The following is a 27128-nucleotide window of genomic DNA, read 5'->3' as shown; positions in this document are numbered from 1 at the left end:
TTACTGCAATTTTTACTCTTTTTAATCTTAATCTAAAAAAAAATCTGAGCATACTGTTGTTGATCAAAACCTGTTTGTCACCCGTTTTGATTTCATTCATAACTCAATATTGACAAAATGTGTAGTTGTTGCATTTTGCCACAGCGCCAGAGCTTTCTCAATGATTGAACAATATGAATCCATGCAAAGCCTACTTTAACAGAGAAAACACATGTTCTTAAAGGGATAGTTCACAAGTATCATCAATTACTTGTATTTATATTGTCACCATTCGTTTTTATTGAAAAAAATAAATAAAAAATGATGCAATGGAAATGACTTCCTGCCAAAAAATCTCCTTTTGTGTTGCATGAAAGAAAGTCAATGGTTTGGAAAAATATGAGGGTTAGTAAATGATGAATTATCCCTTTAAGTCATCCTTCCAGACAGTCCAAATTAAAACAACAACAGAGCCTTTTTAAAACATCACAAAACAAACAAGTGTGACTCTAAAATGTTGCCCAGGAATGGCAAAATGTATGTCATTGTAACTGTGGTGTATCTGAAAACTCCCTCCCATCAAATTACACAGCAGATAAAAGTTCTTTGTGAATACAGAGAGTATGAAATCATTCTTAATTACACATTTGTCACAAGAGAAGCATTCAGTCTCCTCTCTGTTTTAATGGCACCTTCTCTACTCACTTATTAATTCTGAAAAAGCCTCGTCCTGATGCCTCTTACATTAGAAAAATTTCTCCATGTCTTTCACATGCACGTCCATTTTCTTTCTATCCCACACTGCTCATTTGTGTCTCTCCAACTAAAGAAATGTTTATTCAATGTTCAATTCAATGGTTTCAAATGTTGGAAATCTCAAGGAACGGTTTTACAACATGGAAAGCCTTTCACACGATAACATGGGATAACGAATCATGCAGAGATATTCTACAGGAGTTCAATTACTGATATTTATGTCCCATTCCATAGCATACATGCGTGGTCTCTCATTAAGAGTGTATATTAAAATGTATCTGTTAATTGGAGTGATGCCTTTCACAAACTACTCAGTAGTCAGTCAAAAACCTGCAGCATAATGGATGTCATTTAGTGGTTTAATTAATGTAATGTTAATCTTTTATTAAATCAGGGGATGTTCTCTCAATTACTCACACAGACTGTGAGGGATAAATTAATATCTCATTGATATTTAAATGCAAACCTTTTCTGTAAGAGATTTTGCAGATTGCGCAGATCTCATTGTTCCCAAAATCACATGAAATTGGATTTCGATGAAAGTCAACTTCTAAAACTCAGCCTGAGATTTAAGTTGATATGGAGCATGTAAGATAAAGCCTACCAGATACCTGCTATCTCATATCACACATGAAAAATAAACAACAGAAGGAAATGTTACTTAGAACTCCAGTTTTCCATTACTTTCTCAGTCATGGACCACCCCACATTATTCTGGCATTTTACAATATTCTGGTAGATGTTTAATGATATCTGGATTTAAATTTTGGGCTGAGAAGTGTTATAGGCTGTTAATTAGGGACCTTCAGGTATGTCTTAACCATGTTACATCTGGCCAATGAGCTGCCTGGAGCTGTAGCTAGCGCAGCTGATCAAATTCCCTCCTAGTCTCCTGATGAAAACATCATTTGTTTTGCATCCCGGCGCCGAAAAACAGGGTTGGCTGTGACTCTCTTTGTGAGCTCAACATACTGCAATTTATGCTGAATGAAAATGACAGCCACTGAACAGCGGCATAAGCAATTATGGAATGCAGGGGCCGGGCAATCGTGTGTGTTTGAATTACAGTCTGCACAACCAAAGACGCTGCATATGTTTCTGTGTTTAATGACATGTGAACTCAACCTGCTTTCAATGTAAAAGTGGTGTTAATGCACTTTCTGGGTAAGACTATCATCCAGTCTCATTATTTCACCTCATACTCTCATAAAAACTGCTGTACACAAGCTGTGAATACAGATGATTTGATGATATTTCCAAGGCGACAGTCCTGATTCACTTAAGTTAAAGCGGATATTCATGTTTATTTCCTATCTGGAGAGAGTGGATCTTCTACAACCAGCAGAAGACAAACATCAGCTGTTTACTCAATGCAAACAGTCTTTTGTATACCTGTGAGTATGTGCCTTAGAGACTACATCCCTGACTTCGAGAGAGAGACTACAAGATCTATCTCAAAGCAGAGCTCTATTTCACTACTCAATAACTGTAGGGAGATGGAGAATAAAATGTATTCCAGGTTTCTCCAGCTCTCTTCATAGATTAAAGGGTTGGTTTCCCAGGAAAAAAGACTAAATCTAGTCTCAAACCTGCTCAACAGAAAATCACTACTGACAGTGTAATTTAACCCGGGACTAGACATAATCTCTATCCAAGAAACCGTCGGCAAGAGAACGGCAGTAAATGAAAAACGAAATTTTGTCTACCTCAACTTTATAAAAAAAAAATCTAGAAGTAAAATGCAAGTCTACACTGTCAGAAAAAAAGGTACTGTTTTTTATTTTTCTGAGAGTGTAACATCTTAGAATCAACTTACACCATGTCTACACTGGATGCGAGGGGTGCATTGCATTTCTTAACATGTCTATACGCAGTTGTGCTGATAGTAAAATAATAATAATAATAAAAGTACATTTTAACTTCACTTAAGTCTTAAGAAAGAAATGTGCTGAAAAGTTCTTAGGCTCCACACATCTGAAGTAATACAAGTTTGACTGAGCACAAAAATACATGGTAATTTACATAACACAGATTTGTATACCTTAAAATAATAAATAAAAATAATAATTATACACAATTATTTGTCCATTTTACTGTTGGTGAAGTCTACCATTGAGATATCAACTGATTGTACCTGCCAACCAACAAGAACGTAGGTAAGTGCTGCTTTGTTTCACTGTCATCCTGTCTCACTCACTGTACCTCCACCCATAACAAGAAGGACACACATTGTCAGACCCAATCCCTCATTTATAAATCTGAAGTAATCAGACTTCTGTGAAACACCAGGTGTTATAGGGGAGATAATGACAATGCCCATCAAGAGCAACCATCTTAACTCAAGTGAATGTGTTTAGGGCTGGGCGATATGCAAGAAATAATTTCACAATATATTTATTAAGTGGTCCAAAAATCATATAGAACCACCTCTCCAAATCAAAAAAGTCTCCAACTTCCTCCACCGGCCCCATTTGCAATCATGCAAGTTTCCATCTATGACAACAGGTGGAAATTACTAATACAAATTAATATCTAAAGACAATTATAAATGTAAACATAATAATAATGATGGAAAGAATAATAATTGTAATATTAATAAAAAATTACCTCTAAAGAGTTCAATACAACCCACATCATTTTTACTTTCATAAAACGGCTACAACAGTTTGTTTACTTAACTGTGCTTAAAAAATATAAAGCATGAGTTTTCCTATTAGGTGTAAGCCTTATAAATTCCCTTGTGTTTCCCAATTAGTGTTGCCTAATCATTTCTGCAGTGTTCTTACAAAATGTGTGTCTGTAATGCATTTGGTTAATGCACTTAATGCTTCCTAATAATTTTGACAGTGGTCTTACTGAATTTGTGTTTGTATTGTGTTTCGTTAATGTAGTTAATGCTGGATAAAGAAAATCAAAAATAGAACAAAATTTTAGGTTCAAGGTTAACGTGGTTTTGTATTATTTTATGACTTTCATATTTGTTTCTTAAAAAGTGCTTTCCCTAAGCATATCGTAACGTTGTTTTATGTGGCCTACAAACAGCATAATTTAAAAAAAGAAAACTTTAATTCCATGGCCTGCAAATTAAAAACTTTTCTTTATGGACTGGATGATGAATACAAGTTAACGTCACAAAGCAATCTGTTTTGAATAATTAAAAGATTTTTATTTATTTATATATCATTATTTTCAATAATGGTTGATGTTTTGTCACTCATTATTTTCACCTTAAGGACGTTTCATAATAATACATTTTCGTGACAAGCTAGGCTATATTTCCTTAATAATGAAATGTCTAACATATGTGCTGTTTTTTTCAAGTTGCTAAGCTATATCATATTCCTTACAAGTCATGTCTGATTCTAGAGAGTAGGTTATAACAGGAAAATGTTTCATGCTATTCAGAGAACATGTTGGCAGTGAAAATTGACACATTCAGCCTTTATAGCCTGTAATGCTTTTAGCGTTAGGGCTACAATTTAATACATTTGGCAACCTACCAGCTCCATGGTTTTGTCATTTCCCGATATGGTTGATTATTGTCTGTCAAGACTGTCATAACCGGCATCAGGATGTTTGTCAGATATCACTGATATCTGATTAAATGTCCAATTGCCAAGCCCTAGTGTGTTTCCACCAGCAAGCTTTGTCAGGGATCCAGACTGTGGAGGTTGTAAATGTGTCAATAACAACAAAAAACAGTAACAGTAAAACATCTACAGTAAAATCTAGTCTACAAGACTTGTTGGAGAGTTAATGGATTAATAAGTTCACACCATAAGTTAACTGACTCCCACTGAACTGCAAGTTATTTTTTTACTGTTTGTTTGGAACCCAAATCAATGTTTGACCTTTTTTTTAATTATTTAACATGATACATCAAGTAGAACTTAATCAATAATGTAGCGAGAAACAGTAGTAGAACACAGTCATCTGAAACCCTTCCAAACACTAGCTCATCTTCTAACAGAGGTACAATTGCCCACTGAAAAAAGTGGTTTGCCACCAAAAAGTCTAATTTTGGGAGCCACTGGCACCCTAGTTAACGTTCTTTAACTTATTCAGGGGCCACTGTGCCTATTAACCCAACAACTTCAGGCTCCTAAAATCAAACCAAAATAATATGTTACCTTTTTTATCTGGCAAATTTCACATAGCATCAATAAATGAATACCTTGCCAAACAAAATGCAAGCTAAATGAAGAGCACGGCATCACCCTCATTTCTCTATCTCTTTTCGCCATGTTATCAGTTTACCCCCTGTTCACGACACCAGGAACTGAAAACAGCCATATTGGCTTTACTTAACCACATTAGCCGTGAACACAGATTGACAGCACCTCTCTTCGCTGCCTTCACATCAAATAATACAGAGCAAATGGCATTCAATACAACCTCATAACCACAGAATTGGAGATTCAAAAACAATTTTTGTGCAATAAGTGGAACACACTGAATGGGATATAAATGCAAATGGATGGCTCTCCTGCACATGTCTCGTTCTAGGCCTCGGCCTGCCTTTCACATTATCCACATTCAATGCATTAAGAGTGTCATACAAAGGCAGAGCATGTTTGCATTTTGTAATTTGTGCCTTTTCATAACCGCCAATAAATGGAGAGCTGTTTAGAGGGTTTCTAATGGATGGCAGTGCCCGTAAGCAACGGCAGCAGAAGATCCACTTTGTTTTAAGTAGCGAGGAACACTGGTATCTGCACACACCTCTAATTCTGGCACTCAATGGTAATTTCTATAAGCTCATATTGCAAGATACTAGATTCATCTAATGCAAATGCTACAATGCTAACTGAGGAAAGACACAGTATGGGCACCTTCAGACCTGAGAAAACTATTAAGAAGCATTTGACAGATAGGGAATGTGTAAGCTGTTATTTGAGGGTGAGAACAAGGACATTTGAAATCAAATGGGAATACAACAAATTAGATTTCCGAATGCAAAACTGGACCCACCTCTCTAATATTCTCTCTTATTGGTAAACGGATGCCTAAACCAGAGTGCATTGCAGCAAAACTGTTAAATGTTCTCAACTTTTGGTCGTGTTGACGGAGCGTCACTTTCACACACCCTTGTGTCTTGCCTCTCCAGCGCAACATCTACATTTGAAAACAATGTTCTCTGGCACAGCGTATATTCTATATTTTGAACATTCAAATGAGTGATTAACAGTGCAAATCACCAGGTATGATTAACATTATAAAAATGAGAAAATATACATAAAAGTTAAGCAATGCCCTGTCCTAGCCGTTGCTTTAGTTAAAGTTCAAACACAAACAACATTAAGTGGCTCCAAAGTAGTGATTATTTGGTTTGTCTAAAGGGTGTCTTATCGATAGGCAGAGAATAGATGACTGAAACGAGCAGATAGCAGCTGCACAACTTTCTCTACACCATCTTTGCAGACCCCTATTGTAAATAAACACAGATAAAACATCAAGAGAACAATTAAGGCAGTAATTAATGGCAAAGAACAAACAGTGTGGTTAGAGGGGGGCATTGAGCTGATTGAATTAAGCACACAAACAAAAACAAAAGCCGCAACAAAGCATCAGTGTGCCGCTGCTTACCAGCTCCACTATGTTTAATAAACTGCAGACTCCAGACTCCCTGAATGCTAGTCAGCATAATGAATCTGACTTGGGCAGAGGGGTTCTGAAGGGCCACAAAGAGTCTATAGCCTAAGCTTTCACATTCAGCACTCTGGGGTCACAATATGTTACAACACAGATAGAGAGATACAGAGCAAGAGAGCGAAAGAGAGTGCAAGAGAGAGGGAGAACCAGCATGTTCAGAACACTCCTGTTTAAAAACAACGGTCTAATTACAACATTTATAACCCCAGAATTCTGGAATTGAATTTAGTCCTGACTTAAGAAGTACGCTGGCATTAAAAGACTATTTGATTAGAGCAGCAGTTGTTTCATTTTCAGCACAGCAGATTGCCGAGCATCTCTATCTGGCTGCACAATCTGTATTCATTATGGCCTGTAAAAGGATGATCCTCAGCCCGCCGCTGCGAGCGTTCGTGCAGATGCGCACCACTCGGCATGGCCCCTGCCATTCCCCTACAACACATCCCGCCAGCCCCACCAAGCACAGCAGCACCCAGCTGCCAAATTCAGCCATTTAGACACTCAAAAGGGCCTCGCGAGCCCCCTTCCCTTCCCAGCAGTGGCCTTTATCAAAAAGCCCTGATGTTGAGGTGTGAGATGTTTGGCTCTTTTAATGTATATAAATGGGCCACCTGCCCAGCTAGTTGGTGTTTTGGGCGAGGAGGGCTGAGGGATGCTTGCAGATGTAATCTAAGTCTTTCATGTTGGCAGGGGGTTTGTGCATGGCACAATCTCCATCTTCCCCGCAGAGGGAGAGTATTGGGCTCCGTACGGAGCGCAGATGCACCCGCCATTCGGATGAACGCTGCGGTGCCGAGGTGCTGCTGGTGCCGCTCTATGTAGCGAGCTTAGATATCTGTGAAATGAGCTTCCCGTGCAGATCCCCGGACAACCTGGCCAAATCACAGTACATTAGCCACATTAGCCACTTGTATAGCAAGACTGTAAATAGACATGCCATGTTGAGAGGAAACACTGCTTGTGTCACCACATTAGCAATGGCTTGGAATGATAAAAACAAAAGAAAAGCTGGGGCTCAATCTGAATAAGTTTCTGAATGAGCAAAGAATATCTGTCCTTAGAATATTGCTTCTTTTCTACTGTACTTACTGCTGTTATGAGTCAAAATATATTAATAGCACAATAATAAAAACAAACATAATTTGTGGGTGAAACACAAGGAAGTGAAGTATCAACAAAAGCTATTTATTTCTAATAGGACATTTTAATAGATTACATTTTAAGATAAATCATTTTTAGTGTGTGAATATTCCAGCAGCAACAATACAGAGGTCTCAGTCTTGCTGGTTGCACTATTTTACATAAATTACATGTGTAATCCTCAAACAATCTCACCAAGAATTGAACAGGACCCCTGCCACATCATAGACATTTATTCTCTCTTTTCTACCCCCACCCCCAGGAGAAATCTCTGAGAAACGGTGGGCAGAGGGATGACAAGGAAATTACTTAAAAGCACTTTCACACACAGAACGAGAGAAAATATCAGCTACTCTACAGAAAGACTCAGAAAGACACAGAAAGAAGTGGAAAAGCTAACAAAATAAACATGAGTTGAAATCATATTTTTTGTAGATGTTGTTGGCTTGTTTTTTTTTTTTTTTGTTTTTTTTGTTGTTGCTTTGTTTACTGTGGAATTAAGTCTTAAGGACATTGTGAAATATCTTTTTTTTTTTTTTGGTGAACAATTCCATTTTCTTTTGTTTGGATTAAATAGGGATTGCTACTGTGCTACATGGTTACGTAATATGTAAAAAATGGGTTGATTTTCCAGATAAGATATTGTGATACATACCATAAGTGCTATATATAATAACTTATACCATGATACACAATTTTGGTCATATCACCATTCCTAGATGACATCTGTTTAATGTTTACATGTTTGTATATCTGTGTAAACCAAATAAACTGCATTAATTGCCCTTTAATCACACATCTCAGTATCATAAACACACACTTCCACATACGCACACGGATACACAAATGGCAACGCCCTTGACCACACAGATATGGCTCCAGTCCTCTAGAGATAGACATTCACCACTCCCACTATCATGTCCCTCACTCCAGTCTGAAGCACACCGGAAGGGTTAATGTCCCTGTAAGAACACACAGTGTTACATGAGTGCGTGTGTGTGTATGTGATACGCCTCTATTTTGCAAGTTTACAGAGTCAGATGCAGAGGCTGGGCTGTGCCAAAGAACTGATATTACACAGCAAAACCTCAAGCAGCCTTCCCAGAACACACAGCCAAGATCACTCACACGCCCATTCCCGCTGCTCACACACACACACAGGCTAAAACCATCACTTTCACATACACACTCATAGACACACATTTACTCAGATGAACACATACACACACTAATGCTACTGTTAATACAAGTACACACCTGCTCCACCCAATCCCCCCACCACTTCAGCAGAAAAATCAATCTGCATCTCATCCATCACAGTGCTCAAGGATGGGTCAGGATCGCTCCTACAATCTCTCGCTCTCTCTTTTCTCTGCTCCATCTTTTCTGTTTTTTGTGTAGATACAAACAGTCAAAATGTTTATACTGTGCTGCTGTCACTCTGATGAGTTAATTGCAGTCTTTGACTCGTACAGTACAGCGAGCTTAATGACATTAATTAGCAGCATAAAAATAATTGTGAACGTCCCTTCATCTATGCTCTGAGTGATGAGGAATCTTTACTTTTTAAGAAAAAGAAAAGAAAAAAGAAAAGGACATATCACAACAGAACAGAAAAGTTAATTAAATTAATTTAAAAGAGAAAAGAACAGTCCATCAGAAAAGAAAGAATGAAAGAAAGAGCGAGTGCTGCAACACATAACACTGTAATACTTCAACACATTGAGCCTTGATACTCATGCAGGCAAAGTGAGTTTGAATAAGGCTCATTTGATGTTCCTTTCTCTTCTCCCAATTTTTTCCTGTCTCTCTATTATACACAGACAAAAAAAACATACACAGACACGTGTCTTTCTACAGTGCTTATAATGTGTTTAGCTCCGCATTGAATATAAATAAGCAATGAATAAAATCCCACAAGCAATTAACAAAACCAGCTTTAATATTAATATCTATACATTTTAAATAGGGAATGTGAACATTACAAATGCCCAGAGCAAAATTGCTGTTGCTATAACATTTCTTAATTGTTGGCATAGATAAAGCATAAAAATTATCTTAATATATTAACAGTACTAAGCACATACCCCATACTGGATAAAAAAATGCCCAGTCCCATTGAAAACAATCAAGTGCTCTGCAGCAAATATGATCATCTTCTTCAAAGACATTTACTTACTGTTTTCTGTATTTTTTTTTAATTCATTTTCTGGTGAACTAGTCCTTTAAATCTGTTATAGCATTATTTTTCTCCAGTGTAGGAGCATTTAAGTAACAGCTTCATGACGGTGACACACAATTACAGTTCCCATTCCAAAATAATAAACCTGCATCAAATCCTCAGCTCAGCGATAGGAGGGGAGCCCAGGTTCTAAGGTAACAGATTTTTGGGTGGAGAAGAAAAGGAAAAAGACATGCATCCATCATAAAAAAATAAATAAAAATGCCGCAGCCAATTTCCACAAAGCCGCTAAGCTGATTGAGACACCCAAATCTTTTTCACCAGCTTACATTTACTTCAAAATGGTCATCTCAGCTTCAGTATTGCAGACTTTCACTGCATCCCATTTCCCTGTTTTTGGTGGGTGAACAGGACACTTGTCAACTTTCCTGCACCTGACCTGATATCTCTATAGAGCAGGGCTGTCCAGATCAGTACACTTTTATTATTTAACTATTCTGTTTTTCTGCTTATTTGTGTTATTTTCCTGAGAAAAAAAAAAAAACAACAGCTCGCCAATCAAATTGTAAGCTAAACTCATACTCACACATACACATATTCTTACCAAACAAACTCCATATTGCTAAAGTGACCACCCCCATCTCATCTTACTGAAGTAGATTAAATTCACACTAGTGCTCATTTTAAACGGAAATTGGATTGATGGAGAAAAGATTAAGGTGACAGAGGGCAAGCTGGTGACAGCAGGAGAGACAGGTTAGGGTGGAGACACCATCAACAAAGCACCTCCGAAGCTAATAGTGAAAATTTTCTTTTTTGCCACCAGTAGTTTGTTTGGTGTGTGTGTATATGTACATGTGTTTCCGTTCTCCTCCCTGGTCTTTCTCTTTTTTGCCATAGCAGCAAATATCCTGTTGGCACAGGATGCAGAGTGGTATCTGGCCCTAAAATCGATCAGACTCCCGGGATAGGGCTTCCATTCATCTCTCGCCCATAAAATTTGATTAGAGCTGACTGCAGCACTGCAGGGAGATAGGCTGATAGAGCCTGACAGTAGCGACAGCGTCCCACAGATTCATATAGTCTCTCCCTCTTTCTCGCTCACACATTCAATTTCGTCTCTCTTTATATTTCTTTGTAAAGCACTTCCTACTAATAACAGCCCATCTGTATCTCTGTCTTTCTCTCATATCTTCCTCATCCCTTCGGAATGTGCAATCCTCGTGTACAGGTATCTAAGAAGCAGATAAAATACAGTGTGTCCCCCTCCCTTCTTAGTGTTAACTGTCCTCTATCTATTATTAAAAAAAATGACAGCCGTGATGAGGCTTTGACCGGCGTTAACAAAACTAAACAAATGCAGCCCAGCCCAGCTCAGCCCAGGCAGCTGGGCCATTTGGCAGACACGCCCTCGGATCCCAGATATCACTGTGGCATGTGACCACTTCTTTCGACCAATGACAATGTCCTGAGCTTACAAGTGGATACTGTCTTTCTGCGCAGAGGCATGTGATCAGGGAAGGAAAAATAAAATAGAGCAAGATAGACTTGGACCTCAACAACAAGGCCAAGTTTATCAATTTGACTTTTGTGCAAGGATTTTAATCATAATATGAGAAGATTCATGGAAAGGACACTACCACTTACTGGATAGTGAGATATAACACACAGTGCTATTTCAGACAACGATAATGAAAGCAAAAATAACAAATCTGTTTAGTCATTTGAGAGATAAGTTGACTGAGTCATAACATCCATAAATTACATTGTGTATAAACCAATCTGTGTGCCTGACTAGTCTACCAAGAGGTCCTTATAAATTGATTACAGGCATGAACTGGCACTTGAGTGCCATACTTCCCCAGAAAAGTGATTTACATTCATGTAAGCCTGCATGATTTAAGATTCGTTTGGGATATTGATTCTTCCAGGAGCCTGAGATGTCATTTAAAGCACCAGTCTGCCAATCTGCTGTGAATTCCCATCAGCATAAGAGATAAATAAATTTTCCTGCTAATTGTCTGCTATTGGGACCGCGCAGATTAAGACACTTTGGCGAAAGTTTGAAAAACTTTTGTCATCTCATCGATGTGATAATGACAGGCAGACACCACTGACCTGCATGTCTATCAATCTTTCATGACATTCGAAACTTTTGGACAGTTTCGTGAAAATTAATTTGCATTAGAACATGTTTGTTTGACTTTCACAAAAAAGAAAGTTAGCAGTCCAAAATATATCCTAATAGCCAAGAAATTGTATTTTGTATTACAAAAAATAGTACAAAAACAATGTACTCATCAAAGCCCATTTTTAAGTGCATTTGACAATTAGCAAGTGTTCATGTGGACCCTGGATACATCTAAACTCAGCAAAAAAGAAACGTCCCTTTTTCGGGACACTGTATTTTAAAGGTAATTTTGTAAAAATCTAAATAACTTTACAGATCTTTATTGTAAAGGGTTTAAACAAAGTTTTCTATGCTTGTTCAATAAACCATAAACAACTAATGAACATCCACCTGTGGAACGGTCATTAAGACACTAACAGGTTACAGTAGGTGGGCAATTAAGGTCACAGTAATAAAAACTTAAGACACTAAAGAGACCTCTGTACTGACTCTGAAAAACACCAAAAGAAAGATGCCCAGGGTCCCGTTCATCAGCATGAACGTGCCTTAGGCATGCTGCACGGAGGCATGAGGGCTGCAGATGTGGCCAGGGCAATAAATTGCAATGTACTGTACGTACTGTGAGATGCCTAAGACAGCAATACAGGGAGACAAGAAGGACAGCTAATCATACTCGCAGTGGCAGACCATGTGTAACAACATCTGCACAGGATCGAATAACAAACCAGGTACAGGATGCTGCATCAACTGCCCGAGTTACACCAGGAACGCACAATCCCTCCATCAGTGCTAAGAATGTCCGCAACATAGGCTGAGAGAGGCTGGTCTGAGGGCTTGTAAACTTGTTGTAAGGCAGGTCCTTACCAGACATCACCGGCAACAACGTCACCTATGGGCACAAATCCACCTTCGCTGGACCAGACAGGACTGGCAAAAAGTGCTCTTCACTGACAAGTCACGGTTTTGTCTCACCAGGGGTGATGTTTGGACTCGCGTTTATCATTGAAGAATGAGCGTTACATTGAGGACTACACTCTGGAGTGGAATTAATTTGGAGGTGGAGGGTCCATCATGGTCTTGGGCGGTGTGTCACAGCATCATTGGACTGAGCTTGTTGTCATTGCAGGCAATCTCAACGCTGTGTGTTACAGGGAAGACCTCCTCCGTCATGTGGTACTTGATATAATATGTTCATACAAATATTTATATATGTTAAGTTTGCTGAAAATAAAAGCAGTTGAAAGTGAGAGGACGTTTCTTTTTTGCTGAGTTTATATGCAAATTTATCTATGGTCCACATTATATGTATGATACAGTATAGTAGCCCCAAAAACTACTTGCATACTCTTTGAAACCTGAATCACACTTAAAAATTTAGGAATATCATAGCATTTGATTTATTTGGTATTCTATGATTATGTTTAACCAAATGGTCCCAACTGGTCTAATTTTTCACTTAATTTGTTAAGTGTGTATGTGCTATAATTATGAAAAATAAATGCTATTTAGTTTAATATTTTGTTATATAATGCAAAGACATTCATACATTTTTAATTGTGGCTTAAGAGTCCCAATAATTTTTGGAGAATATGTAAGTCTAAAGAGTGGTTTATTTTAGCTCTACGTTGAAGTTTCTGCACTGATCTGGACTCACCTGAGTCTCTCGAACGTTTTCCACAGTGAAGTTAAACCAAACCCTAAACCGTGGGTTACACGTGTCCGGCCTGATGAAGAGATCGAACTCAAATTCACTGATGTAGTCAACACGTCCCAAGTTTCCTATAGAGAGAGACAGTGACACAAAGAAAGAAGAGAGTTTTTCATTCTTTCATTCAGTTACACTCAGGTCTCAAATCTATTCCCTCAGCCAGTAGTAGCAAACGTTTTATGTAACTCATGCGTAGAGAATTATTATAAAAAAAATTACTCTTTAGCATTACCTTGCAGACATATATACAGTATGTCCATTTAGACAGCAGTGACTAATAAATTGAACTGTAATTCAGTCCACCCCCCCAGGTGACGACTAGAGAGATTTGGGAACAGATCGCAGAATAACAAGCCTCAACGTGGCTGCCGCAAACAAATAAACAATAACAAATCATGAAATGTGCTTTATTGGTAACATATTATCCTATAGGCTCCATAAAATGTCAAAACGCAGGTAATAAAGTTCACCCTTACACAAGCAGGCGTATGGGAACGCATACAGTTTGATCAACAGTTAGATCAGCTCCAACAACACATCTCCATGAGGCAAAGTACAAACATTTCCTGCAGAGTGCTCTCAGTCACAGGTCAGATTTTGATGCTTTTCTTTACAATTATAAAATCACCCACTGAAACTACAGATAAGACAAATTTTTGCCATACTAATTAAGTTAATGGGATGTTTTGGTGTAGTGATCTGGGCTGGTTACAAACAGTGTAAGTGGCTATCACCATTTTGCCCTTGAAAAAAACACTAATATAAAACATGAAATAGTTTTATTTTCTGCATTGACATATTTCCTTCTGAAAAAGAAAGTTGGGAAGGGAAATATGAAAGGGCTTGTTCCACTTAAACACAGCCATGAATCATGATTCAGTGTTTCCCACAGAATTTTGTGAGATTATGGGGGTGGACCTCTTACCCTCTAGGGGGTCCGGGGGCATGCTTTTGAAGAAAACTTTTGTACATTTTAAAGTTAAATACTTTACAAAATTAAGAGGCTAGTGTTGTGCTTTGAAATACTACGTTTATACCTTGATTACTTAGAAAAATACTGCACTACTGTACAATTCCTTGTGCAGTCCGCATTCAGGGAAATAAGTTTGGAAGACACCACCTGGTGGAAGCCAGCTCAGAGCTAATTATTGACAGATGGAGTGACCACCATTCCGTCACACTGGAGCCCAGCAGAACTTCATCCTTCTGCCAGAACAGAGCTAAATCTCCACCAGATACACACTATTAACATTACCAAACTCCCCTCAATCTCACTCTGCCTGTCCACAAACCAGCATGTCCGGACTCTATCAGGACAAGGTGTTAAAGTGTGAGGTTCATCCTCTTCAGGTTTCATTTTTCTGATGCAGTTCAGTAGCACTCAATAAAACTTCCTAAAATCACTTTGTGGGACAGCTGGCAAAAAAAACACATTATGAATGGAGACTATAAATAAAACACTGTGAAAACATGTCACTTTTTCTAAAATCTCTAATTTATGTATTTCTGTAAATTTTCTGTATGGCTGCCCAATGGTTCTAATGCATAGTGCCTCTTTCTTCCAGTGTACTTGGTACAGATTGAAAGTGCTCTCCATATGAAATGGATATTGGCACTTTAGCTGATTAAAGTCACTTTCACTTAAACACATTTCTCCAGCAGAAAGAATCAGAGTATGACAGCAGTAGCACACTCCTGATGGAAAGGCATTTTTATAGATTATTAGACAACTATGGCAAAGGTCAATAAGTGACCTTTAGAAACATATCCAAATGAAATTGAAAGGTTCATGTGTAACTGAAACATAACATGTAGAACATTTTTATGAAATTGTGTGTTGAGTGTATGAAATGAAAAATTTCCAAGAACAAAATGCATTTAAAAGATTTCTTTTGAGAGAAAATAAAATGCTTAAATTATACAATATAATACAAGTCAAAATGTCTGACCCTCAAGAGATGAGAGCAACTTCAATAAAAAACACTCAACATCAACTACAGAAAACTATAACATTTACCTTAAGTTTTTACCTTAAGTTTACCGGAGTGGTGGTGGCGTAGTGGGCTAAAGCACATAACTGGTAATCAAAAGGCTGCTTGTTCAGTCCCCACAGCCACCACCATTGTGTCCTTGAGCAAGACAATTAACTCCAGGTTGTTCACGGGGATTGTCCCTGTAATAATTGCACTGTAAGTTGCTTTGGATAAAAGTGTCTGCCAAATGCATAAATGTAAAAGTTGATTGTTGTTGTTTTTTCCTCCAAGACTAATAAACACTATGGTGACACATATGTGGGATTATCTTTGCTTTAAGTGACTTGTAGGACAAAATATGTAGGACAAAATAACAATATCACTTCATATTTTTGCAATACATGCAGTTTTACAGAAATACAGAGACTGGCTCATCTTGTATATGATGCTGTTTGTGAAATATATACAAAGAAATCACTAAATACTTCCATTGTGACAGGGAGAACAATATATATTTTAATAAAAATGCAAATTTCAGTTTCATGATCTGAATATTACCTCAATACACTCGCCACTGGCAGGAGCGGAACCTGAGTGTGCGCATCAATCTTAAAATGATGTATCTAGATGAATCAAATCAGTTTTAAAGTAAAAAACCTCCTGAACAACTAAGAAAAAGATGTACTGCCATTTCTATTCCCCTTCATATCTAAATGTAAATAACGGACATGAACTCCCAGAAGCAGTGATAGGACCCACACCGCAGCTCTAAGCGGCTGAGAAGAGTCAAGTCAAGCACACTTTGAACCCAAAATAACATCTGTTTTACAACTCTTAAAAATGTTTTTTATTTTTTTTACATCATATAGAGAAAGGACCAGTGGCTGGGCCAGTCATTGGAAAAGAAAGAGAAAGAGAGAGAAATCAGAGATTGGTGGCTGAACCTGCTCCAGACAGATGTGTAAGTTAATTTATCCATTACAGCACATTTACCATTTAAGCTACTTTTAGCATCAAATGCTGGCCATTGACATGTAGTAACAGTGATCCAGTGATTTGGTCTTAACCCTTTCACTTCTTCTTAATATATGCTGTAAAAATAAAAAAAAAACCTTACACTTAACTGCAGATGCACTGGAAGACAGATTATATATAACATATAATGTTATTTTAGATGTTTATAAAGATTGATTATGATAGATAAAATACATTTGTGAACGCCATTTCAGCCTATACATGACGGCATCTTTTTTACATTGCAATGCAGCATAGGATTCCGAGCACCATAAGTTGTGAGAATGAGTGATGGACTAAATGGGAGATGGTTACATGGACTACTTAGTTTATACATTCTTTGTTTGACATCAGAAAACAGCGCTGCATCACTGCATCAAAACAGGCAGCTCTGTCAACAGTCTGACGGTAATGGCTTTAAACTTTTATTTTGTTATGAATGTTTGTAACATAAAAAAATTATTAATATATTGTGATGTTGAAAAGACTATTTGAGCAGCTGATTCATTATGAAAACCACTTTAGTCCCTCTTTGCTGGCAAACAGCAGCATGAATGCTTATCGCACCGGTTTGATAGTCCACCTCTGAGCCCATCTTTTTTCTTTTCTTTTTTTAATTTATATATTTAAATTTCTATACTTTCTTTAATTTCTGAAAATTTTCTGACAAATATAGTAGTGAATTACAGTATGAAGATGGTCCTAACTAGTAAAAAAATTTCAGAGCCGCCGAAAAAAATAATTAATGACATTCATCTTGTGTTCGGCAATTTACATGCACTTTTGTGCCACGCGACTGAAGTCCGGTTTCTGTGCGAGTGTGGCACAATGAGGCATCACAGAAACAATCGTACAAGGGAATGGCTCTGCTGGATTCTTTTTACATGGGTCAAAATAAATGTTTTTCAAATACATACGCACCTAAAATGGATCACGCTTTTACAGCAGTAACTGAGGTATTTGGACAAAAATGTTGCAGTTTCATTTTAAATATGCTAATCAATTAGATGGAATCTATTAAGACTATTACAACTGTGGCAGTTGAATTTTAGGGCACATTTTCTCATATTACTGAATTACAAATGGTGCAATTAAATTTCATTCAGTTTGATTTTTTTTTTTTAAAAACACTGGAACTCAAAATCAGTTATTGTTAGGTGACATTTGATTTATGTTGGAAAATATATATAAAAAAAATATAAACCGAAAGATCTTGCTTGCATAAGTATTCAACCCTTGTGCTGTGGAAGCTGCCAGGTTACACTGATGAAAGAAATTTGCAATGACATTTTGCAAAATCCATTCTTGAAAGATCATTGGTCAGGCTGTGAATCTGAAGGAAAATGAAGACCAAAGAGCAATCCACAGAAGTTAGTGATAAAGTAATAAAAATTTATAGATTAGGGAAAAGTTACAAAATAATATACAAATGTTTGGATATCCCAGTGAGCACAGTTGGATCAATAATCAGGAAGTGGATGCTGCACCACACCACCCAGGCACTACCAAGAAAATTCTGTCCCTCAAAACTCAGCGCACTAATAAAAAGGATATTTGTGAGAGAAGCCACAGAGAGGCCAGCAATCACTTTGAAGGAGCTACAGAGTTCAGTGGCTGGGAGTGGAGCAATGGTGCACCAGTCAACCATATCAAGAGCACTGTAACGCTGGCCTGTATGGGAGGAAAGAAGCCGATGCTCAAAAAGTACCATCTAAAAGCACATCTGGAGTTTGCTAGAAAGCATGTGAGTGACCCAGCTGCGATGTGGGAGAAGGTTTTGTGGTCAGATGAGACCAAGATAGAGCTTTTTGGCAAAAAACTCAAAGCCCTATGTGTGGTGCAAACCTAAAACTTCTTATGCCTCAAGACACACCATCCCTACAGTGAAGTATGGTGCATCATGCTGTGGGGATGCTTCTCATCAGCAGGGACTAAGCATCTTGTTAGAACTGTAGGAAGAATGGATGAAGCAAAATATACTGCAAGAAAATCTGCTTCTGTCCGCTAAAAAAATTAAGCTTGGGAGGAAACTCACCTTTCAGCATGACAATGATCCAAAGCACAAGGCCAAAGCAACATTGTAGTGGCTCAAGAACAAAAATATAATTGTCCTACAGTGGCCCAGTCAAAGTCCTGATCTCAATCCTATTGAGAATCTGTGGCATTATTTGAAAACTGCAGTCCACAACGTCACCCAACCAACCTGAACAAACTGGAGCAAATCTGCCGAAAACAATTAGCCAAAATCACTTCATCACTGTGTGCAAAGCTGGTACATATGTACCCTAAAATACTTTAGAAGTTATTGCAGCAAAAGGTGGATTGACCAAATATTGAATACTTATGCAAGCAAGATATTTCTGTTTTTGTATTTTTCATACAAATATTTTGCAAAATAAAAAATAAAAACAATGTCACCTTACAATAACTGATTTTGAGTTGCAGTGTTTTAAAATAAAATATGACACTGCATGACGGTAAATACAAAAAGGGGTTCAAATCTGGACCTCAAAGACTTCTCAACAAATTATGGACAAATGATTTCTCCAGTCTGATATATGTTTAGTTCGAATTATGTTTGATATTAGGACAAAAAAAACTGGCCTTATTTGCCTTCAAAAATGATTATAGATTAAATAAATTACTAAGAGCTTGATGGAAGGAAAACAATATCTGTTATGGAGTAGGAAACAAACATTTTCACTAGCACAGTCTCAACTCAGTAAAGTAGTCTACTCATGGGTATAGTCAGAATAATGTAACTAGTCTTATAGACATAAGGTGTTAATAAAATGAAAGGTATTTGATTTCACATAGCACCTTAAAGTAAAAAAACTTGTGTGTTTAATTCAAAAGGTTTCATATACTTGGTGAAAAATAACTTGTCTCCAATTTAAACGTGATGCAATTAAGTCATTATGCTACATATTAATTAAATGCAATTATGTAATAAACCAACTTTGAGTACTGAAGACCATTTCTGACACAGGTAAAAACCCTGAATGTCTTAGGTTTAAGGTTATGGGGTATAATAACTATAATGACAGGATATACTGCATTAGGAGTATGATGTTTAAATGGTCATTTTACATAGCATTCTTATTGTGAACTAATTAAAAGCATTGTACATTATTGTCATTATATTTAAGACAAAAACCTTCTTGCCACATAATTCTTCATAATTACATTCAGATAAATCACGAAAAATGTTTGAATGGGCGTCATAACTATATAACCATATAAACACATTGTTTTCCTTCTAACAATCTTCCAAACATGTGAATATTACAGAAAACACAGCACATTTATAGTCTTCTCTTGCCTAATTGTCTGATTCAATTACTATATTGAATATATAGCTCTTTTTACCTTCCTAAACTTAATTCCTAATTTGAGTGTGTATATGTGCACATACACACAAAAACATTACTTTCAATTAATACTGGAATTTCAGTACCATTGACAACGCCACAGATGGCTTAAGTTGCTGTCCATGGTCCTGACAGATCCATTTCTCTCTTAAACAGAGCTTATTATGAGTTCAAAATGCATTGCTGTTAAACTTACAAATTCTCAATCATTATTTCTTTCAATCATGACTCCCGATTGTTTGATACCCAGTGCACAATATCAATACAAGCACACACAAAAATGCTGATGTTGCAGCAAATGACTGATTCATTTTCCTTCAATCTTCTACTGGTGAAGTAGAGTAGCCTATATAATGTCCCACAGTCTTATATTTATGAGAGAGCAAAAACTCCTGAGGGTTTCAGGGCAAAATTTCTCTGCTCAGCTTGAGAGGAGAGGATATGATACACCATTGATTTAAGTTGTAATTTTATGGAGCCTGACTCCAGAGTCATTCCATGATGAGCTATAATCAACAATGCTTCGGCCTGCCCTAAACAAGCATAAATATTACAGCAGAGAAGAGGTCCAGCCATCACAGAGTGGAGAATGAACGTCATTTTGGATAACAGTTCACTGACAAACACAGATAATTCACACAGGGGAGGAAAACTCAATGACTGTATTTTAAGTAGGGTTGTCGATTTAACGCGTTAATTCAGTGCGATTTCATTTTACAAAAAATAATGCATTAAAAAAAATTACGCAATTAATCGCATGCCCCCGGACCATAATAAGGAAGATTCCTGAGAAATGCAAGCTTGTAGTACCACCTGTTTACTCCAGAGGGCAGTAAGTGAAATTTCAGCTGTATGAGCGACGCGCAGTTTATACAGTGAAGAAAACACTTCAGTAGCACAAACATGTGTTACGTTCTTGCGTTCAAAACACTTGATGGAGCGCAAATCCGAACTAAGGGATCTCAAGATGTGTTTAAAGATTGAGTATTAAACTATATTTAACTTGACACAGTGACCTAAATATTTTATGTTTATGACACAACGTACCCGAGACGCTACACAAGCATGTCTGACTTACAGTGCATCCGGAAAGTATTCACAGCACTTCACTTTTTCCACATTTTGTTATGTTACAGCCTTATTCCAAAATGGATTATATTCATTATTTTTCTTAGAATTCTACAAACAATACCCCATAATGACAACATGAAAGAAGTTTGTTTGAAATCTTTGCAAATTTATAAAAATGTCAAATCTAAAATCAAAAATCACATGTACGTAAGTATTCACAGCCTTTGCCATGACACTCAAAATGGAGCTCAGGTGCATCCTGTTTCCACTGATCAGCCTTGAGATGTTTCTACAACTTGATTGGAGTCCACCTGTGGAAAATTCAGTTGATTGGACATGATTTGGAAAGGCACACACCTGTCTATATAAGGTCCCACAGATAACAGTGCATGTCAGAGCACAAACCAAGCCATGAAGTCCAAGGAATTGTCTGAAGACCTCCGAGACAGGATTGTATCGAGGCGCAGATCTGGGAAAGGGTACAGAAACATTTCTGCAGCATTGAAGGTCCCAATGAGCACAGTGGCCTCCATCATCCGTAAATGGAAGAAGTTTGGAACCACCGGGACTCTTCCTAGAACTGGCCGCCCGGCCAAACTGAGCAATCGGGGGAGAAGGGCCTGAGTCAGGGAGGTGACCAAGAACCTGATGGTCACTCTGACAGAGCTCCAGCATTTCTCTGTGGAGAGACGAGAAGCTTCCAGAAGAACAACCATCTCTCCAGCACTCCACCAATCAGGCCTGTATGGTAGAGTGGCCAGACGAAAGCCAACCTGGAGTTTGCCAAAAGGCACCTGAAGGACTCTCAGACCATGAGAAACAAAATATTGAACTCTTTGGCCTGAATGGCAAGCGTCATGTCTGGAGGAAACCAGGCACCGCTCATCACCTGGCCAATACCATCCCTACAGTGAAATGGTGGTGGAAGCATTATGCTGTGGGGATGTTTTTCAGCAGAAGGAACTGGAAGACTAGTCAGGATGAATGTCCTTGAGTGGCCCAGCCAGAGCCCAGAATTGACCCTGATTGAACATTTCTGGAGAGATCTGAAAATCTGAAAAACCTGATGGAGCTTGAGAGGTCCTGCAAAGAAGAATGGGAGAAACTGCCCAAAAATAGGTGTGCCATGCTTGTAGCATCATACACTTGAGAACTGAGGCTGTAATTGGTGTCAAAGGTGCTTCAACAAAGTATTGAGCAAAGGCTGTGAATACTTATGTACATGTGATTTTATTTTTTCGTTTTTTTATTTTTAATACATTTGTAAAGATTTCAAACAAACTTCTTTCACATTGTCATTATGGGGTATTGTTTGTAGAATTTTGAGGAAAATTATTAATTTAATTCATTTTGGAATAAGGCTGTAACATAACAAAATGTGGAAAAAGTGAAGCGCTGTGAATACTTTCCGAATGCACTGTAGGTGTAAATTGACTGGGTCCTTAGACAAGCCCTTATAATAAATCTCGAACTGATTGACAAATTCACTTGTGAAATGGATTGCTGTGAACTGTGTGCCAATGATTGGATTATGATCAATAATATGGTAGTAAACAATACATTGTTTTCTAAAGCTACTTTTTGTATGGTCTTATCAATGATTAACTCTTCTGCTACAGGAATGTAATGCATTGTCTGAATATTTGTTATTTTATATATATACTGTATATATATATATGTATAATTTTTAAATATTTAAAGATAACTATGTATTTTATATATTATTTATAGATATAAATTATAAAATTATATATAGATATAAATATGTATAATCATTATATATTGAATTATTGTTATATGATGGGCTTTCTCAGCAAATATTTGTATATGCGATTAATCGCGATTAATTAATCGGGACACCATGTAATTAATTCGATTAAAAAATGTAATCGATTGACAGCCCTAATTTTAAGCTGTGTTCTTGTAGTGTGTGTGTTCTGGAGGAGTGAGAGAGAGTGAGTAAGTGTGTGTGTGTGTGTGTGTGTGTGTGTGTGTGTGTGTGTGTGTGTGAGAGTGTGTGAGTGTGTGTGTGAGTGTGTGTGAGTGTGTGTGTGTGTGTATTTATCACTTTGTGGGGACCAAATGTCCCCATAAGGATAGTAAAACCCGAAATTTTTGACCTTGTGGGGACATTTTGTCGGTCCCCATGAGGAAAACAGCTTATAAATCATACTAAATTATGTTTTTTGAAAAGGTAAAAATGCAGAACGTTTTCTGTGAGGGTTAGGTTTAGGGGTAGGGTTAGGTTTAGGGGATAGAATATAAAGTTTGTACAGTATAAAAACCATTATGTCTATGGAAAGTCCCCATAAAACATGGAAACACTACGTGTGTGTGTGTGTGTGTGTGTGTGTGTGTGTGTGTGTGTGTGAGAGAGAGTGTGTGTGTGAGTGTAAGTGAGAGAGAGAGAGAGAGAGAGAGAGAGAGGGCAAACAAATTATCTTACTTTTCAACTCAGTCTTGAGAATTCTATCTACATATTCTGTCATAAGAGAGTTCATCATTTCTAAAAAGCAGCACTTAGGATTTAACAAATTAGGTTTTTGGCAAATAACAAAACAAGCTGGGCTCACAGGAGAATTGTATGGAATTCAATAGGAATAGAGACAGTGTTGTTTTTATAGCCTGTTTGCTCTCAGCAGAATGACACCACAGAGCTGCTGGGAGGAGAGACACTTTCTCATCTATAGGGAGTTAATTCCCACTGTTATTAACAAACTGAAATAAACATTCCATATAGAGAAAAGAGTGGGAGGTTGAATCATCTTATCTAGTGGCTTATCTAGTGTGTGTGTGTGTGTGTGTGTGTGTGTGTGTGTGTGTGTGTGTGTGTGTGTGTGTGTGTGTGTGTGTGTGTGTGTGTGTGTGTGTGAGTGAGAGTGAGTGAGAGAGTGAGAGAGAGAGAGAGAGAGAGAGAGAGAGAGAATGTGAGTCTGTGTGTTTCTCATGCGGTTAACCTTTTTATAGATGTAGAAGAGAACAGCAAATGGGGAATCCATATTAATGTAGTGTGTTTGTGGTCTGGAGAATCATGTGGGTGGTCTCTACACAGCTACCTCACACTGTTCCTTCCTTCCAGCTGTTCAATTCAGACACTTATGTCTAAAACATACACTTTGGCCTCCAATGCTCTCGTCTGATTCAACTTTATAATATTCGTTGGTTACCATGAATAAATAAATGTTTAATACCTCACATTGCTAAGAATCTACAAGCCACATATAATGAAAATATAATGAACATACTTATTTCAGTGCAACATGCAAGGATATTTCGGTCCAATGTTGAAAAGCTGAACCACTACTGGAGAACTATATCTGGTTTTAATAGATGTTTTTGACAAAATGTAGATTTGTTTTCATTCTTCTGTTTGAATTCATACTTTGCCAATCACCTTATACAGAAGAAAAAGCACTTATTTCCTAAAACAATGCAGGACATTTTCTGGTGTTGCTAAAGATGAGCTCCTGCAAATTCATTTTTAAAAATGCACAAAAAGTTGGTCATTACATTTCTGTGTGGCAAATATATATGTATAAATAAAGGAGGAGTGAAACATGAGGGAGGAAAGGAGAACGAGAAAAAGAAACAGAAAGTAGAAGAGAGAAAAAGAGAGTGACAGGATCAAAAAAGTGAGTGGGGGTTGGTTGTTCCTGACTTGGAACTACACAATAAAGTGTCATGCGATACATCACAGCTGTTCTATGTTAATCTTTTTGTCCTAACAAGCCACGACAAGCAATGTGCAACAAGACATTTTGATCGTCACTTGGTTTCAATATTTGTCTGCTGCATCGGGCACCCCAACCTCTTGAAATCTGGTCCAAAATTTTTTTTTTCCTATAAGGCAAGACAATTTACTTTAAAACTTGTCATATCATGCCTATTCAGGATAAGGTGATCATGTTAATAAATATATAGAAATTATAAAAGAATAAATAACGGGGATCTTTCAACACATCTTTTCGAACAAAAAGTACAAATACCATATTGCATCAAATAAGCTCAGTAACCATGTATTGTCACAGTATGTACAGTGGCTATTAAGTCTGCAAAATCCTGTTAAAACTGCAGATTTTTGAGATGTATAAGATGCATCCAAGATAAATCATGTCAGATTGTTTTTCTACCTTTAATATGATATTAAAACCAACAAAATTCAAGGAACAAACAAATAGAAACTTTTTAGAAAAAAGAAGAAAGAAAATTTAAATTAACTTGTTGCATAAGTGTGCACGCATTTTTAGAATTGGGCATGTGACTCTGTTTGGAATTAACCAATCACTTTCAAACTCTAACTCAAAAGTAAATATAGCTGCAACCAGCGATGATGGTCCCAAGCACCATGGGTCTATTTCCAATTTGTGTAAAAACACAAGAGGGCTATTTCAAAGTTTGTGCCATACTTAGTGCTGCCAGTTGGTAGCGATATAAACGTGACCAATAATAGCCATATCAATATGACCAGCATTGCCATTACCAAACAAACAGCTGAATTTTCATCTAAATAAAACAATGTACACAGAAGATATAAGGTACTTCCTATTTCCCATTTTTACCATAAATGTATTGCTTTGCCATGGCAACACCATTCAAAATATAAAAAATCTGTTCACAATTTAGCATCTAAAATGTCTTGGCATGATGTGGCACAAATTTGGTGCCAGTCATATGAATTCACTAGGAGTATTTAAAAGTTTAGAGCCTGCGATTTTCAGAAAATCCAAAATGGCTGACTTCCTGTTGGGCAGAGCTAATGACTGCAAGTATGAAACTTGTTTGGCATGATGAGATCTATATATGCACCAATATTGGTGACTGTAGGTGAAAATAGCCCCAGAGCCCAGAGCTACAGAGCCCCCTTATATGCCCATTTTCAAGAGGGCGCCTTCGCCTAGCCCTGATGGCCGACGACTCTATTGTGTGTGCAAAATCTCAAGAGTTTTCACGCATGTTAAGAACCCCAAAAGTACAGAAAACCTTGAAAAGAATACTAACAATAATAATAAATATGTCCGTAAGCGGCAATTATGGAGAGCCAAGCATGTATGGTGAGATGACCAAAATAATACAATTTGATAGAAAAGTTCCTGTGGATGCTGTGAACACAGCTATCTTGGGTGTGACATCATAGAAATAAAACAGTATTAAAAAAAAAAATCACAAATGCACATGACAATCCACAAATGCATTCAGCAGATCCACACAGGCACAATGCAATCCATAAATGCATACAACAGATCCACAAATACACATGACAATGCACAAATGTACACAACAATCCACAAATGCATGAATCAGATCCACACACACACATGCGTTAATCTACATATACACTTAACAGATCCACATGCATGCAACAGATCCACACATGCACACAGCAATCCACAAATGCACACAACAGATCCACTCATCAGCTCAATTAACAAATGTATACAACAGATCTATTGGTATTTTCTATAGGTATTCTGCCTTAAAGATACCCATGAATGTGCTTTTTGCATTTGTGTATAGTTTTGAGACTCTTGCTCCACAGCCTTGAATCACAAATATGAGCAAGCTGATCTCCAATGTATTTGGATCGGCCTCCTTCTTCTTCCTTTTCAACAGCGGATCACAAACTAAAATGGTTCATTACCGCCTCCTGCTGTTAGCTTAGACCAGAGACATCAGTATGGATCATCACAGAGGGATAAAGTGTGGGCGAGTTTAGTAATTCTTTGCTTTATTTTTAATTTCAAAACAAATGCAATTTTACATATCTACTGTTTTGATTTCATTCTTTGATTCTGCACTTGCATAGCATCCTAAAAAAAATTATAAAATAATTATTAATGAATTAATAAATAATACATTTAATAATGATCGCCAATATTCATCATGAGTTCATACTGTCTGGGTAATTATTAATAATTTCCTTGGACAAAGTACAGCTGCAGGTTAGACTGTTTTACCGACACAGCTGTTGCATATCCAGCAAGATTAAAAATAAATCATAAGAGGTGAGACGTTGGTTGTTTGTTCTATTCTAATTATTGTTCGATTCTAATTATTGTTCTAGTTAATTGTTTTGATCGATGCTGAAGCTGTACATAAATGGAGTTGTAACATGGGATCTGTTACTTTTCTCAGTGCTAGTCAGGTGGTGCCA

The 27128-nt window shown here is 37.3% G+C and overlaps 1 protein-coding gene across 1 annotated transcript in view; it reads right to left on the bottom strand.

The window, feature by feature from the left end:
- agbl4 (AGBL carboxypeptidase 4) overlaps positions 1-27128 on the bottom strand; it is a 503648-nt gene that overhangs the window by 433036 nt on the left and 43484 nt on the right. Inside the window, exon 3 of the mRNA XM_052095121.1 lies at positions 13495-13619. Coding sequence (XP_051951081.1) covers positions 13495-13619 — 125 coding nt within the window. The remainder of the gene's footprint in view (positions 1-13494; positions 13620-27128) is intronic.

This window comes from Xyrauchen texanus, chromosome 27, assembly GCF_025860055.1.
Source record: "Xyrauchen texanus isolate HMW12.3.18 chromosome 27, RBS_HiC_50CHRs, whole genome shotgun sequence".
In the NCBI taxonomy this organism is placed as follows: domain Eukaryota; kingdom Metazoa; phylum Chordata; class Actinopteri; order Cypriniformes; family Catostomidae; genus Xyrauchen; species Xyrauchen texanus.
This window is presented reverse-complemented; position numbering and strand designations above follow the sequence as displayed.